The sequence below is a fragment of the Neodiprion pinetum genome, chromosome 7, assembly GCF_021155775.2.
Source record: "Neodiprion pinetum isolate iyNeoPine1 chromosome 7, iyNeoPine1.2, whole genome shotgun sequence".
In the NCBI taxonomy this organism is placed as follows: Eukaryota; Metazoa; Arthropoda; class Insecta; order Hymenoptera; family Diprionidae; genus Neodiprion; species Neodiprion pinetum.
In genome coordinates, this window is record NC_060238.1 from 9,312,364 (window position 1) to 9,325,703 (window position 13,340).

General features: G+C 43.8%; 1 protein-coding gene across 1 annotated transcript in view; it reads right to left on the minus strand.

The window, feature by feature from the left end:
- Positions 1-13,340, minus strand: part of kl-2 (dynein heavy chain 2, axonemal kl-2) — a 1,019,064-nt gene that overhangs the window by 650,536 nt on the left and 355,188 nt on the right. Inside the window, exon 18 of the mRNA XM_069137782.1 lies at positions 455-573. Within this exon, the coding sequence (XP_068993883.1) occupies positions 455-573 (119 nt within the window). The remainder of the gene's footprint in view (positions 1-454; positions 574-13,340) is intronic.

The following is a 13,340-nucleotide window of genomic DNA, read 5'->3' on the forward strand; positions in this document are numbered from 1 at the left end:
ACAACACGATCGACTTGCTCACTCGCTTCGCGAAGTGGAGTTATCGGAATTCATCAATCTCATCTCCATTTCGCCCAGCTCTGCATTCTCCGATAGAATAATTCCGGACATGTACAAAAGAATAGAATAACGTAACTAAACACCTTTTGTAAGCCCCAGGTGAATCACTCGAAATGACCTTACCGGAACGTCCTGCTCCAAATCACCTCGCCGCGCGTGTTGTCTATGACTTTGAGGAAGAATTTTTTTTTCTTTTCAATAAGATAGTAAAAATGAAAGAATTCAAGTCAGGGACCAGGTTTTGGTAAGACGTATTCAAATTGAATCGTAAATTACGCTGGCCAGTAGAGAGTAAACAGCTTCGTAACATAAAGTGAAAAATGTTTCTCAGCTTAAAAGATGTTTTAGTTATTTCTCAAGTCACTATCCATAATAACATAGGTTCATAAATTACCTTTCGTTCCATTAGCATTGTTTCACAACTAGCAATAACTTCTAGAAATCCAGCCCAGGCTTCGTCAATTCCTTTTACCTTTCTTTTCACGTCGAATGAAAGTGGAACTTCATATTTTTCTGCAACAAAAAAACAAAGTCCGAAAACTTTTCATAAGTACGTATCAAAAGAGTAATGAAAAATGTGATAAGAAATATTTTTGGAAATGATATCGAAAAGTGAGGTTGTGTGCATTATAAAATTTGTAAATCATGCTAACTCGAATAAAAAAGTACCCTGAAATGATTATTAGAAAAATGATTCAAAACCAAATTGAAAAGTATTCTAAAGAAGAATTTCCTATATCCTTATGAAAATTTGGTCGCTTGACCAAGTCTTATTTTCCAGCCATCAGAGATCTCAATCACAAAAGGCCAAGACCGTTAAACTATAAATTCAATGGTAGAAAATGAATTTTTTTGAAAAATGTTGGTTTTGCATACACGCACATTGTTGTTTTACTCCCGATGTATGGCTACAAAAAATTCATTGGATTGAGCAACTATACGCGGGTGCCCCGCATCAGGCCTCACCGCAAGGTCTCCTTATGAGTAATTGCACGTGCAAGTGCCATGCAGAGCATCATGCGCCATCACTACGTGAACAGGTTCACCTTACGCCTGGAGACCTCGCTCCCAGCGAAAGTGTAGTCACGGTAGTATGACTTGACTACGGTTCACCTGGTTTGTCAGAATAAAGCTTTCCCTATACCGAGACGCTCCCGAAATAGATACTAACATTTATTTGTTACGCTGTGAAGTCGAATGAAGTCTGAATAAGAATTACACAGGCCCACAGTAAAAAAAAAAGAAAGTGTCTGAACTCAGCATGCAAACCATGTTTTCCTACGTACTTTTTATTTCTGAATCTGAATCTGAAGTCAGAATGGGGGCTCTTCAGTAGCATAGCTGGGCCAGTTCTACACGCAGATTCCTGTGAGCGACACTCACCGACATCCTCCCCAGACTCAAACCCTTTTCCGCAATGACGTCACAGTCTGCCGTACCGACCCAAGATCAAGAACATGCAACCTTACCGACAGTTGTATCGGTTGACGGCAAAAATCGCACTGCTTCACCGACAAGTCTTATCGGCCAAAGGTCGAAATCGTGCTGTTTTAGCGACAATCTTACAGAGCGAAGGTCAAAGTCTCTATGCAGTGCTCGCCTGCCAACGGGAGGGGACGCAGCGGAGGGCGTGAACTTTTTTCCCGACCTGGATGTCGATTACCGTCCCTCATTCTTTTCCCACGACAGGACTGTTGATGTGTGACATCAACCACCTCACATTCCTTTCGCACGTTATCAACGACGTAATATTCCAAAATTAATGGTTCCAATAATTGTTTTTGACTTACTCAGATGCCGGTTTGTTATCAACCACGTGACATTTTTTTTGGCTTGTAATTGTAAAGTGAACTCTACGATGAATATTGAACGGGTTCGGTCAAGGCTGGAGTGCAAGATCGACCGATAGCTGCGATAGTAAACATTCAGAGCCAAGGATCTGCGGTGTCGGGTTACTATCGCTCTAGGAATACTAAAGAGTACGCGCGCACACATAAACATACGTACAGCTGCCCTTTAAGAAGGACGCTCATCACTGCAAACGATCATTCAGTATCAACTTGTCAAGTACACGTGAGGAAAAAGCTAAAGATGGAATCCACGAAGTGTTCGAGATTGATCGATTTCATGGAATCGGCATATAAAATCTTAGACGAATCATCATCAACAGCAGAAATTCAAAAATGCATAAAATTCGGAAATCAAAATATTCGGCTTCTCAACAAAATTTTGCGAAAGGCTTCATAGATTGAAGAAAAGATAAGAATTATCATAACGAACGGAGTCTTGAAAGCGCGCGCGGAAAAATTCGAAAGTCTTCGGAAAACGGGTGGAGGTACGCGGAAAGTAAGAAGAAACGATCGAGTTCATTGGGAAGATTTAGAATCAGCTTTCGAGGGAAGAATTCGAACTGGATCCATCGTCAATTTGAAGCATAAAGATGTCGAGAGATTTCTGAACGACGCAAAGGTAGTAGCTGTGACAAGACTAAAAAACGCTTGAAATAAAGACAGGAGCTTGAAAGCCAACGTTATCCTGGCTTGTAAATTTGAAGTTAGAAAAGATGATCACACGGTGAAAGAGATCAAATTTTTTGATACGAGAAATGAAATCATCCTCCAGACAGCGGATATTAACGAATGGTTCATCGAAAACGTGACAGAGCGTTTGTTGAAAAAGGTGGAAGATTTCCCGGAAAAGAATTCAGACTGGTCGCTGACTGAAATAATCAATTTGACTGTGAATATCAAGAAGTACGTGCCACTACGAGGCGGTGTGTTCACATACACCCCGTTACCTAAGCATATCAGTGATAAGAAGGCTGTCGTCAACATCCGCAACAGCGACTCATATTGCTTCCTTTGGTCGGTCACCGCAGCTCTGTTGGCAGCCGACAACAAACATCCCAACGCGACCAGCTCGTACCCGCATTTCAGCTCAGTGCTACGGTATAATGGTTTGAATTTCCCAATGTCCTCAGATCAAATTCCGAAATTTTAAAAACTTAACGGTCTTTCAATTACCGTTAATGGTATAGATTGTATTAAAAAACAAAAGCGTAGTGAAATTGTACCCTTTTAGTTAAGGCGAAACAAGTCTGATAAACCAGTAATCCATCTTTTAGTAATAGAGACTGAAAACGACGATGACGATAATGATGATGATGGTATGGAAAATATTTGAAAGAATATAACACATCATTTTGCATGGATTCGAAATTTGTCGGGATCAACAAGTTCCCAAATTTCCAAACGCTCACATCAGACGCGGTTGTGCGACAGGTGTCCATCACAGTTCCAATCTGAAAAGTGTTTGTTCAAGCATAATGTAGATTGTATGAATTTAAACAAAACCATAGTCATCTTACCAGCAGAGGAGGACAAAATTCTCAAATTTGGAAATTTCAAACATAAAGAACCCGTTCCTTTCTGCGATTACGCAAATCTAGAATGTTTACTGCAGCCCAGGCTTAGAAGTTTTGGGGAAAATAGAACAATTTATCAGAAGCATTTTCCGTATAGTATAGATTACTATCTACATTGTGCGTTCAACGATTCAATTTTGAAATTCAAAATCAATCGATGAGATACTTGCATTCAATGGTTTGTGAATGAGTTAGAGAAATTGGCACATTCGTTAGATGCTTATTTCAAAACTGTTGTACCGCTGGAACCGCTCAATTTCAATCAAATCAACGAATTTCATACAACAACAGTGTGTCACATTTGTGAAAAACCGTTTATACTCACAGACGTGGAACATGGTGATTACTGTCACCTGACGGGAAAGTACCGTGGTGCTGATCATCGAGGTTGGAATCTAAATTACCAAAATTCGCACACTATCCCAGTGATATTCCACAATCTGTCGGGTGACGATTCGCATTTTCTGATCAAAGCACTGGCTACATCGTTCGAGGGCACAAGAGAGCTTTTACCCGTGGACAATGAAAAATACATTTCTTTTACAAAATATGTCAGGGGGAACAGATATAAAGTTCGAATTCATAGATTTGTACCGTTTCATGCCCAGTGGTCTTGAGAAATAAGCAACGGATCTCGGTGATGATCATAAATCAATCACACGAAAATTTTATCGTTCCTCAGATAAATTTCAGTTCTTGACCAGAAAAGGAGTGTTCCCGTACGAATACATAGACAGTTGGGCGAAGCTCGAGGGCAGACGGCTACCATCCAAACAACAATTTTACTCAAAATTAAATGATCGGGATATATCAGACGACGACTATGCACATGCATGTGAAGTTTGGCAAACTTTTAACGTTCAAACTTTGGAAGAGTATTCGGACTTGTATTCACAAACAGACGTGTTTTTACTAGTCGACGTCTTTCAAAACTTTCGACAGAGCTGTTGGACAACGTACAACCTGGACCCGTTACATTATTACACCGCGCCCGGTCTGTCGTTTGATGCGATGTTAAAGTGTACCGACATCGAGCTCGAGCTTCTCACCGACATAGATATGGTTACGTTCATCGGAAAAGGTATTCAAGGTGGTGTGTCACAGTGCTGGAACAGATACGTAAAGGCTAACGATAGATATATGGGGGAGGAATTCGATCCTAAGGTCGAAGAATCTTATCTCACGTACTTTGACGTGAATAATTTGTACGGTGCTGCTATGAGCTTTGTTCTGCTATACAGTTCCTTCAAATGGGTGTCAGGTTTCACAGAGTGCGACGTTCTTGGCATCTCGGACGATGCGGAGTTCAGTTACATACTGCAGGTGGATTTGGAATATCCTGAGAAACTGCATGAAATTCATAAGGATTTACCACTGTGTCCGGAGCACTACATAACTCCGATCTCGAATAGTGAGCAACCGAAATTGACGCCCACGCTTCTTTCCAAGAAAAACTACGTCGTTCACTATCGCGTTTTGAAATAATGCTCACAATTAGGTCTAAGGTTGGCTGAAATTCACATAGTTCTCGAATTCAGACAAACCCCCTGGTTCAACAAATACATGGATTTGAATACCGATTTACGGAAAAAATCGAACAGTGAATTCGAGAAAATCTTTTAAAAACTGATGAACAACGCAGTTTTTGGCAAAACAATGGAAAATGTTAGGTAGTATAGAGATGTTAGGCTGATCACGAAATGGGATGGAAGATATGGTGCTAGAGCTACAATAGCCAAACCTAATTTTCATAGCTGCACCGTTTTCGACAAAGATGCAATGATCGTCGAAATCAGTAAGACGAAAGTTAAATTGCATTAACCATTATATGCAGGTTACTCCATCCTGAATCTGTAGTAAACATATACCTACGATTTTCATTATGATTACATTAAACGGAAATTTGGCAACCGAGCAAAATAATTGTATACCGATACCGATAGTTTGATTAACAACTTCACCGTCCCCGACATTTACGATTATATGAAGGAAGACTTGCATAAATTCGAGACGTCTGATTATCCGCTTAATGACACTTATGGAATGTCTCTAGCGAACAAAAAAGTTCTTGTCTTAATGGAAGGTGAGAATAACGGGAAAATAACGTTGGAATTTGTCGAATTACGAGCTAAATTGTATGCATTCCGAGTCTTGGGAGATAACAAAGACAATAAACGTGCCAAAGGTGTCAATGGATCAGCATTGAGAAAAATAACTTTCAACGATTATTTGGAATGTGTCATGAAACGTGAAAATTTGTCTAGAAATCGGCATTCGATATTGAGTCGAAAGCACGAGTTATACACTGTAGAACAGTAAAAAGTTGTACTGAGCTGGAATGACCACAAGCGCATCGTGTTTCGAAACACAAGCGATACGCTTCCGTGGGACTACAAGCCTGCACCGTACCTTCGTAATTACCGTATCGTTATGTATGTAGGATTCAATTAATAACTGTACCGTGATGTATATTATATTATTATGTAGGATAGTGAATAAGAACGCTCCAAAATATGAAGAATTGTACAACGATGCACATCTCTGTCAATTGTCTAAAAAATGAAGATGCATACTTGTTATGTGTCGGGTATAAAATGAAGAGGCACATACGTGTTTACAAAAAATTCATTTATTCAAATGTTACATGTCCGATTCGTTTATCCAACTGTTGTGTGTATTGTCAAAACCTGACTATTTAACATATATTTTTTTTTCCACGCTTCTTGAGCACCTTCTCCACCAGATAGATATCCGGATGTTTAACCTTGAGGAGCTCTTGTTCGTAGGAGCCACCAGCGATGGGTTGATCTGGGTAGTCTTCGAGCTTGTACGTCACAGGATGAGTATTTTCCACTTGGCTTATTGTGAATATCTCCGTCGTTCAATTGGGAGTGTCACCTTTCTCAAAGACATTTCCGAATTTGGTGATTCGAACTTTGTCACTGATTTTGAACTTTGCCAGTTTGGTGGGTTTCGCTCAAAGCCCTCCTACGCCTGACGCAATGATAGCCTCTCGTTTGCAACGGTGACATCCGACAGTTTCATTTTTATGGTTCGGTGTTTGACGTTGTTGTAAGCCGAAACCAAATCGGATAAGATATCGAGCCACTTGTAGCTTCCTTGCATGCTGAACCGCGTCCACATTTTACCTTTCAGCGTGGGATTGGAACGTTTACAGATCAAAGCCTTTAAATCACTGTACGTGGAGTAAAGTTCGATTCCGTAACGTGTGGTAAGCGATTCAAATTTCGAGTTGTAAAATTCCGTTCCTCTGTCGACGTTCAAGTTTTTCCGTACCCGGCCTTGGACAAGCACAGACTCCATTGCTTCCGTAACATCATCTCCAGACTTGCTCTTTATCGGTACAGCCCACGCGTTCTTTGAAAAGATATCAATGACTGTGAGCATGTACTCGTAGCTTTTGTTTTGTTCAGCGTATGACGTCATATCAACAAGATCCGCCTGCCAGGTCTCGTCGATTCCGCACACGTCTACACGTCGACGCGGGTAATCCCGGCGTGCAGGCTTATGCAGTTCCGTCACCAGTGCTTGCTTTTCCTCGTTCATATTCCAACGCTCCTAGTCGGGTGTCCAATTGAGAAATGTCATCAGCGTTCCGAATTGACAGGTCTCTGCCTGTTTTAAAGTCTGTGTAAAGGGTATCCAAGGCTTTCTCCGGGGTGACCTCCAAAGCTTTGATCATTTGATCGAGGTTGTCAATTTGTTTTTGCAGCGCGTTGAATTTTTGTCTCAAGATTTTTAAAGTTACAGCATTGTTCGGCTCTGCGGGATCTACGACATTCTGCACAGTCTCTTGTTCTGTATGTCATAATGCCCGTCCGCTGTTATTTGAAATCCGACACCACGAGGACCGTGAGTGCTCGCAGCCGTGTTTTTATCCAGATGCCGTACAAACACGTCGACGTTCGTCCCGGTAATGAATGCAAAAACGATGGGAGCTGCTCAATAAATGATTCATGCTTCGCGTAGTTCCTCGATAATGAAGATTATTTTAGTATTGTGACTCGGATTTCCGGCTGTCTGAGATGCCAGGAGTAAACGAAGACGCTCCACTAACTCGTTTGGATCATCCCAGAAGACGTACTCAGTTTAAACAACTTGTCGAGTGATCATAGCTTGCGAAAGTAGACCTTTACCCTTTCTTCAAGGTCATGGGAAATAATCCATCAATTCGGCAATGACATTTCACAATTTGTAACTGTTATCGTTTCAAACAGCCCCATCGGATGCGTAATACTTTTCATGCGCGTTCGTTGCGAGGATCATGTTTTCAAAATTTTCCCGATCTCCGGTGCTCACAGAAGAACCGTCAGGCTTCTTTTTGAACAAAAGTTCCAGCAAACCCTCCGTTTTCGGGTGAAGCGTATCGCCAATACGGATGTAGTCACTCTCAAAAGATATCAACGAATCACCAATCATTAGTCCGTTTGAGAGGTTGCGTACACCGTACACGTTGTCCAATTCACCTTTTGTCTTTGCATCTCTCATCAGTGCAAAATACTCATCCTCTATTTTCTCGACCGGTGTTTCTACGATTGTTTCATCTCATGCCGAAGCAAAGGAATCGTCCATTTCCGAGACAGTTTCATTTTTCGTTTCGTTTCTCATCTGCTTTATTTCTTGTTCAATTTCTTCCACCTCTTGTTCTACAAATTGAGTATCTTATGTAACATTTACCAGTTCTTGCAACGGAGTCACTACCGGTTTAAAAACGTCACTCAATTTCTGAGCCGTAGATTCCTTGCCCGATTCGAGCAATCTGTGTTTTCGACGGATCGCAGCACTTGCTTGAGCAATCTGATGTAGGAGATCTTTTTGCTTGGAAATTTCAGAGCTCTGCATGTTGACGCAACTGAGTTTGCAACGCTACTGCGTTTCTCGCTCGAAAACGTTAGATTTTATATCTTTTCCAGGCTAACAAAAGAATCGAATCCCTTCTTGTATCGTCCTTCGTTGAGCTCACTGTCTTTGTCGATCACCAGAAACTCGTACTTCTTACCGTTCCAGCAAACGGAGCACACACTTTGAAACTCTGTGTAAGACATATCAGTGTTTACATGGTCGTTGTATACATGTCTAAGGTTTATATCGTCTCGTTTGAATAACACGAATAAGTTAACGTTGTCGCGCACGAGATGTTTGGGAACACGCGCGTACGTCTGACAGAGATAGAAACAGTCAACGTCGTGTTGTCTACCCATGCAAAAGTAGGCTCTAATATGTATGTGTGTGATATTTATTGTTCCCCTTGGGGTTACAAGGACTTCCTTTTTCCTCTTCCTTTACAATATTTTTTACATGTTTTCCTAACCTATTCTTACCCTATTCTTACTTTCTACCTTATCCTTACTCAATTTCTAATTGCCTGTGCCCTGTGCCGTTGCCTTGCCATTCCCTTACTTTCCCTCTTATCCTTTTCTTACTCTTTATCCTTATCTTTACTTAAACTTATCCTATTTTACCTTATTCTATTCCCTATTCGTCCTTATCCTAAATCAACTTCCATTTCCCATTCATCTCTCACTCTTACATTCTCTTGTACATCCCTGATCCTTTCCAGTTCTCTCATCCAGACTTCGCCCACCCCCTCCTCACCTAAAATCTCCCTCACCACCTCCCGCCAGCTTTCCCCCCTTCTATCACAGCCCACGCACCTTTCCCATACGTGCTTCCATGTTTCCTCCTCCCCCTCGCACACCCTACACCTTCTCTTTTCCATTTCTTCCCAGTACCTTGCCTCCTTTATCTCGCTTCCTAATCTAAATCTTGCCACCCTTGTCCACCTGCTTTCCCCCCATCCCTTTCCCAGATACCCTGGTATCCCTTCTCCTTTCACTAGCCTGTACCATCTGTTGTACCTCGATTCCCTTATTTTCTCCCACCTCTCTTTTCTCTGTATCTCCCTAAACTCCATCTCGCCCCTCTCCCTTCTCGCGACTACCTCTCTTCTCTCTGCTCCCCTTTCCGCAAAGAAACTTTCCCTTTCTCTTTCCCATCTCAATCCCTGCCTCCCAGCTTCTGCCTTATATCCCGGTGTTCGCCCATCCACTCCTAATGTCCATCTCAATAATCTATCCTGTACAGCCTCGACCGCCCTCCACTCCCTCCACCCCCATATCTCCAATGCATACTCTATTACCGTCCATACTAGCCTGTCAAATAACCAAATCCTTTTTTCCCAATCCCTCCCAAACCTTCTTTTTCCTATTCCCCATACCTGCCTCATTACTACCCCTGCCTTTCGTGCTCTCTCTTTCACCTGTGCTTCCTGTCCCCTATTGCACTTTACTCTATACCCTAGATAGCTGAACTCTTTCACCTCCTCTATCTTCTTCCCTTTCCATCTCCAATCTATGTTTTTCCTTCTACCGCCTCCTTTCCTGAATCTCATAATCTTTGATTTCCCTACATTTACCGTCAGCCTTTTCCTATCCATATACCTTTCTAACTTCCTAATAATTACCTCCATTTCCTCTTCACTTTCCGCTAGTAACACTATATCATCCGCATAAGCTCACGTACATACCCTGCTGCCGGCTAACTCCACCCCCCCAACCCTTCTCCCTCTCCCCATTTCCTCTAAATCCGCCAGCAGCAGGTTGAACATATGCGGACTGACCGGGCATCCCTGCCTTACCCCCCTCGCCATCCGGAACGCCTCTCCTACCTTTTCCCAGCTCCTCACTCGACTCATTGTTTCCTTGTGAATTTCCTCTATCCTTACCCTTAGCCCTTCCCTCACCCCTCTCCTTTCCATAGTCTCCCACAGCACCTTCCTCTTTACTGAATCGAACGCCGCTTTTAAGTCCACAAACAACGCCACCATCTTTCCTTCATCCTTTTCCACCTGCCTATTGATTAAATAATTAAGTACATATACATTGTCAATTGTACCCATGCCTTTTCCGAATCCCGTTTGATTTTGCGGTATCAAGCCCTTCTCTTCCACCTCTCTTTCTAACCTATTCGCTAATGCCATCGCATACACCCTATACAGAGTTGGCATCAACGTCACCCCCCTATACTCTTCTACCCTTTTTCCCTCCCCCTTCTTTACTATCGGCGCTATCAATCCCTCTCTCCAAACCTCTGGCCAGCCCTCCCCCCCCAAACTCTGTTACATGTTTTCCATATCCACTGCTCCATTTCTTTCCCCCCATACCTCCATACCTCGCTAACTATTCCATCCCCCCCTGGTGCCTTTCCATCCCTCAGCTTTCCTATCACCTATTCAATCTCTTCCCTCTGCAACTCCCCTTCCCCGTCCCCCTTCCTATTCACCGTCCCCCCACCTTCTGTTACCTTGCTTTCCACTCCGCCTAATAATCCCATGAAATACTCCCTCCACTCCTGATCGCCTATTTCTTCATTCACCCTCCTCCACTTCTTTCTTTCCCTGTTAACTATCTCCCATACCTTGCTTTCTGTCCTTGCTTCCGCTGCTTCTTTTATGAAACCCGCATTTTCTTTCTTTTTCCTCTCCTCGCATAGCCTATTATATTCCCTTCTTTCCTTTCTATACGCGTCCCCTTCCCCCTCCCCCTTTCTCCAGTTCCTCAGACTCCGCCCAACTTCCGCTTTTTTTCGCCTACATTCCTCATCCCACCATCCCTTTTTTGCTTCCCTCCTCCTCCCTCCTACATCCAAGGTTCGTCTAAACTCCCTTATTCTTTTCTCTATCTCTTTGCCTACATCCGCTTCTCCTATCCCCTCCCATTTGACCTCTGTTCTAAACCTCATCCTACCCTCCTCTGTCCAGTCTCCTCTACTAGTTGCCCCTACTTTTTTTCCCTTCCTTGTCCTAGTCACTGCCCCCCTCATCCACACTATTACCAGGTGATGATCCGAGTCAACCCTATCCCCAATCTCTATCCCTTTGACCCTATCCTTTATCTCGCTGTCTCCTATAGCGTAGTCTATCACCGTCACCCCCGCCCCGCCTACATACGTTAATTCTCCCTCCTCATCACCCTCTCTGTTCCCGTTCACTATTGCCCATCCTGTCTCTCCCAAAAATTGCACCAGCTGCTTACCTTCCGAGTTTATTTTCCTGTCCTTTGATTTCCTACTCCTACTCTCCTCCTCTCCTTCCCCCCAACATCCTCCCACCTCCTGCCCTTTTAAGGCATTAAAATCACCCCCCACTATCACTTTTGCTCCTCCCTCTACCTCTTCTGCCCGCTCCTTCAATTCCCCTATCTTCTCTTTTAGATCCCCATTTACGTATATTCCTATTACTATCCATTTTTCTCTCCCTCCACTTTCCTATTTTCCTTATCATCATGCCCTCTTTCACCTCTTCCCTCCCTCCCTCCCCACTTACTATCTCCTTTCTTACCCCTGACAGCATTCCGCCTATTGCTCTTCCCATCCTATTTTTTCGAACCGCATACTGCACTTCCCATCTATACCCTGCTGGCAACTTATTCCTAATCCTTTCCCACCCTTTCTTTTCTATCCATGTCTCTATTAAAAATATTACCCCCCACTCCCTTAGCCCCCTCCAGAAATCTTCATCCTTTCTCGCGAGCCCCGCCACATTCCAGAAAACTACTTTCCACCCCTCCCTTTCCGTCTCGCCTACTCCCCTCTCTCTCCTCTTCCCCCCCCCTTGCCTCTACCATCCGCCACTGCCCATTCCCCTGACTGCCTTTCCCTACGTATCCCTTCCTGTGCTTCTATACCTCCCTCTTGTCTTTCCTCGCTTGCTGTCCTTTCCCTATCGCTTTCCCCTACTTTTACCCTCCCCTCCCTTTGCCCCTCTTCCCTCTCTCTCCCTGCACCGTCCCTAAGCACCTCTCCTATCTCATCCCACTTCCAAATTTTCCCTTCTATCCAGATCTTTGCATACCCTATTTTCACTCTGTTTCCCCTTCTCTCCTCGATAGCTGCTATCTCCCTCAACTTCCATTTCATTCTCTTCTCTGCCCAGGTGAGATCCTCCTCTATTCTCTCCTCCCTCCCTTTGAGGAGGCTTTTTCTTCCCATTACCTGCCTCTTTTGCTCCCTATTCCCTAGCCTCACTATCCATATCCCCTTTTCTCTCCCCTTTTTCGCGCCTACCTCTTACATATCCTTTACCTCGACCTCTACCCCTCTATCACCTGCATAATCTTTTTCAACCCTTCCTTCTCCCTTGCCTTTTCTATCCTCGCTCCTCTCAATACTATATTTCCCCTTCTTCCTTCCCTTTCTTTCCTCTCTATGGACCACTCCATCTCTTTCGACCTATCTATTGTTACCTGCGCCACTTCCGCATTCCCCTGTCCCCGCCTCTCCACCCCGCCTTCTGCACTCTTCTTTTCTAATTCTACCAGCCTCTCCTTTACCCTTTCCATCTGCCCCCCTCTCCGCTCTTCTACCTCTTCTAATCTTTCACCTAGGTACCTTATCGTTTCCTTCATCTCCCCCCTCTGTACTTCCCACTGCTCTTCCCTTCTAGTCATTTCCCCTTTCATCTTTTCCATTTCTTTCCTGATCCCCCTTCCCTGCCCTTTGACCTCCTCTAGACCTATCTTCAACTCTTCCCTAATCAGCCTTAGCATATCCTGTATAGTCCCTCCCTCTGCCTTCCCTTCCTCACCTGTCTTGCCCTCCGGCGACCGGTGAACTTTCCTGCTTTACCCAAATACTCTTTCTCTTTCCTGCATCTCATCTGCATCCTCCTCCCCTTTTTCCCCATCCTCCTCCCGCTTCCTCTTCCATAAATCTAGCACCGTCGTCGCCGATCCCAGGCTATGCCACCTATCCCTCCCTAACGCTGCTATTGCACCCGGCCCACCTTTCTTTTTCTCCTCCTCTACTCTGTTTGCCCCTTCTTCTTGGCCACCCGCGT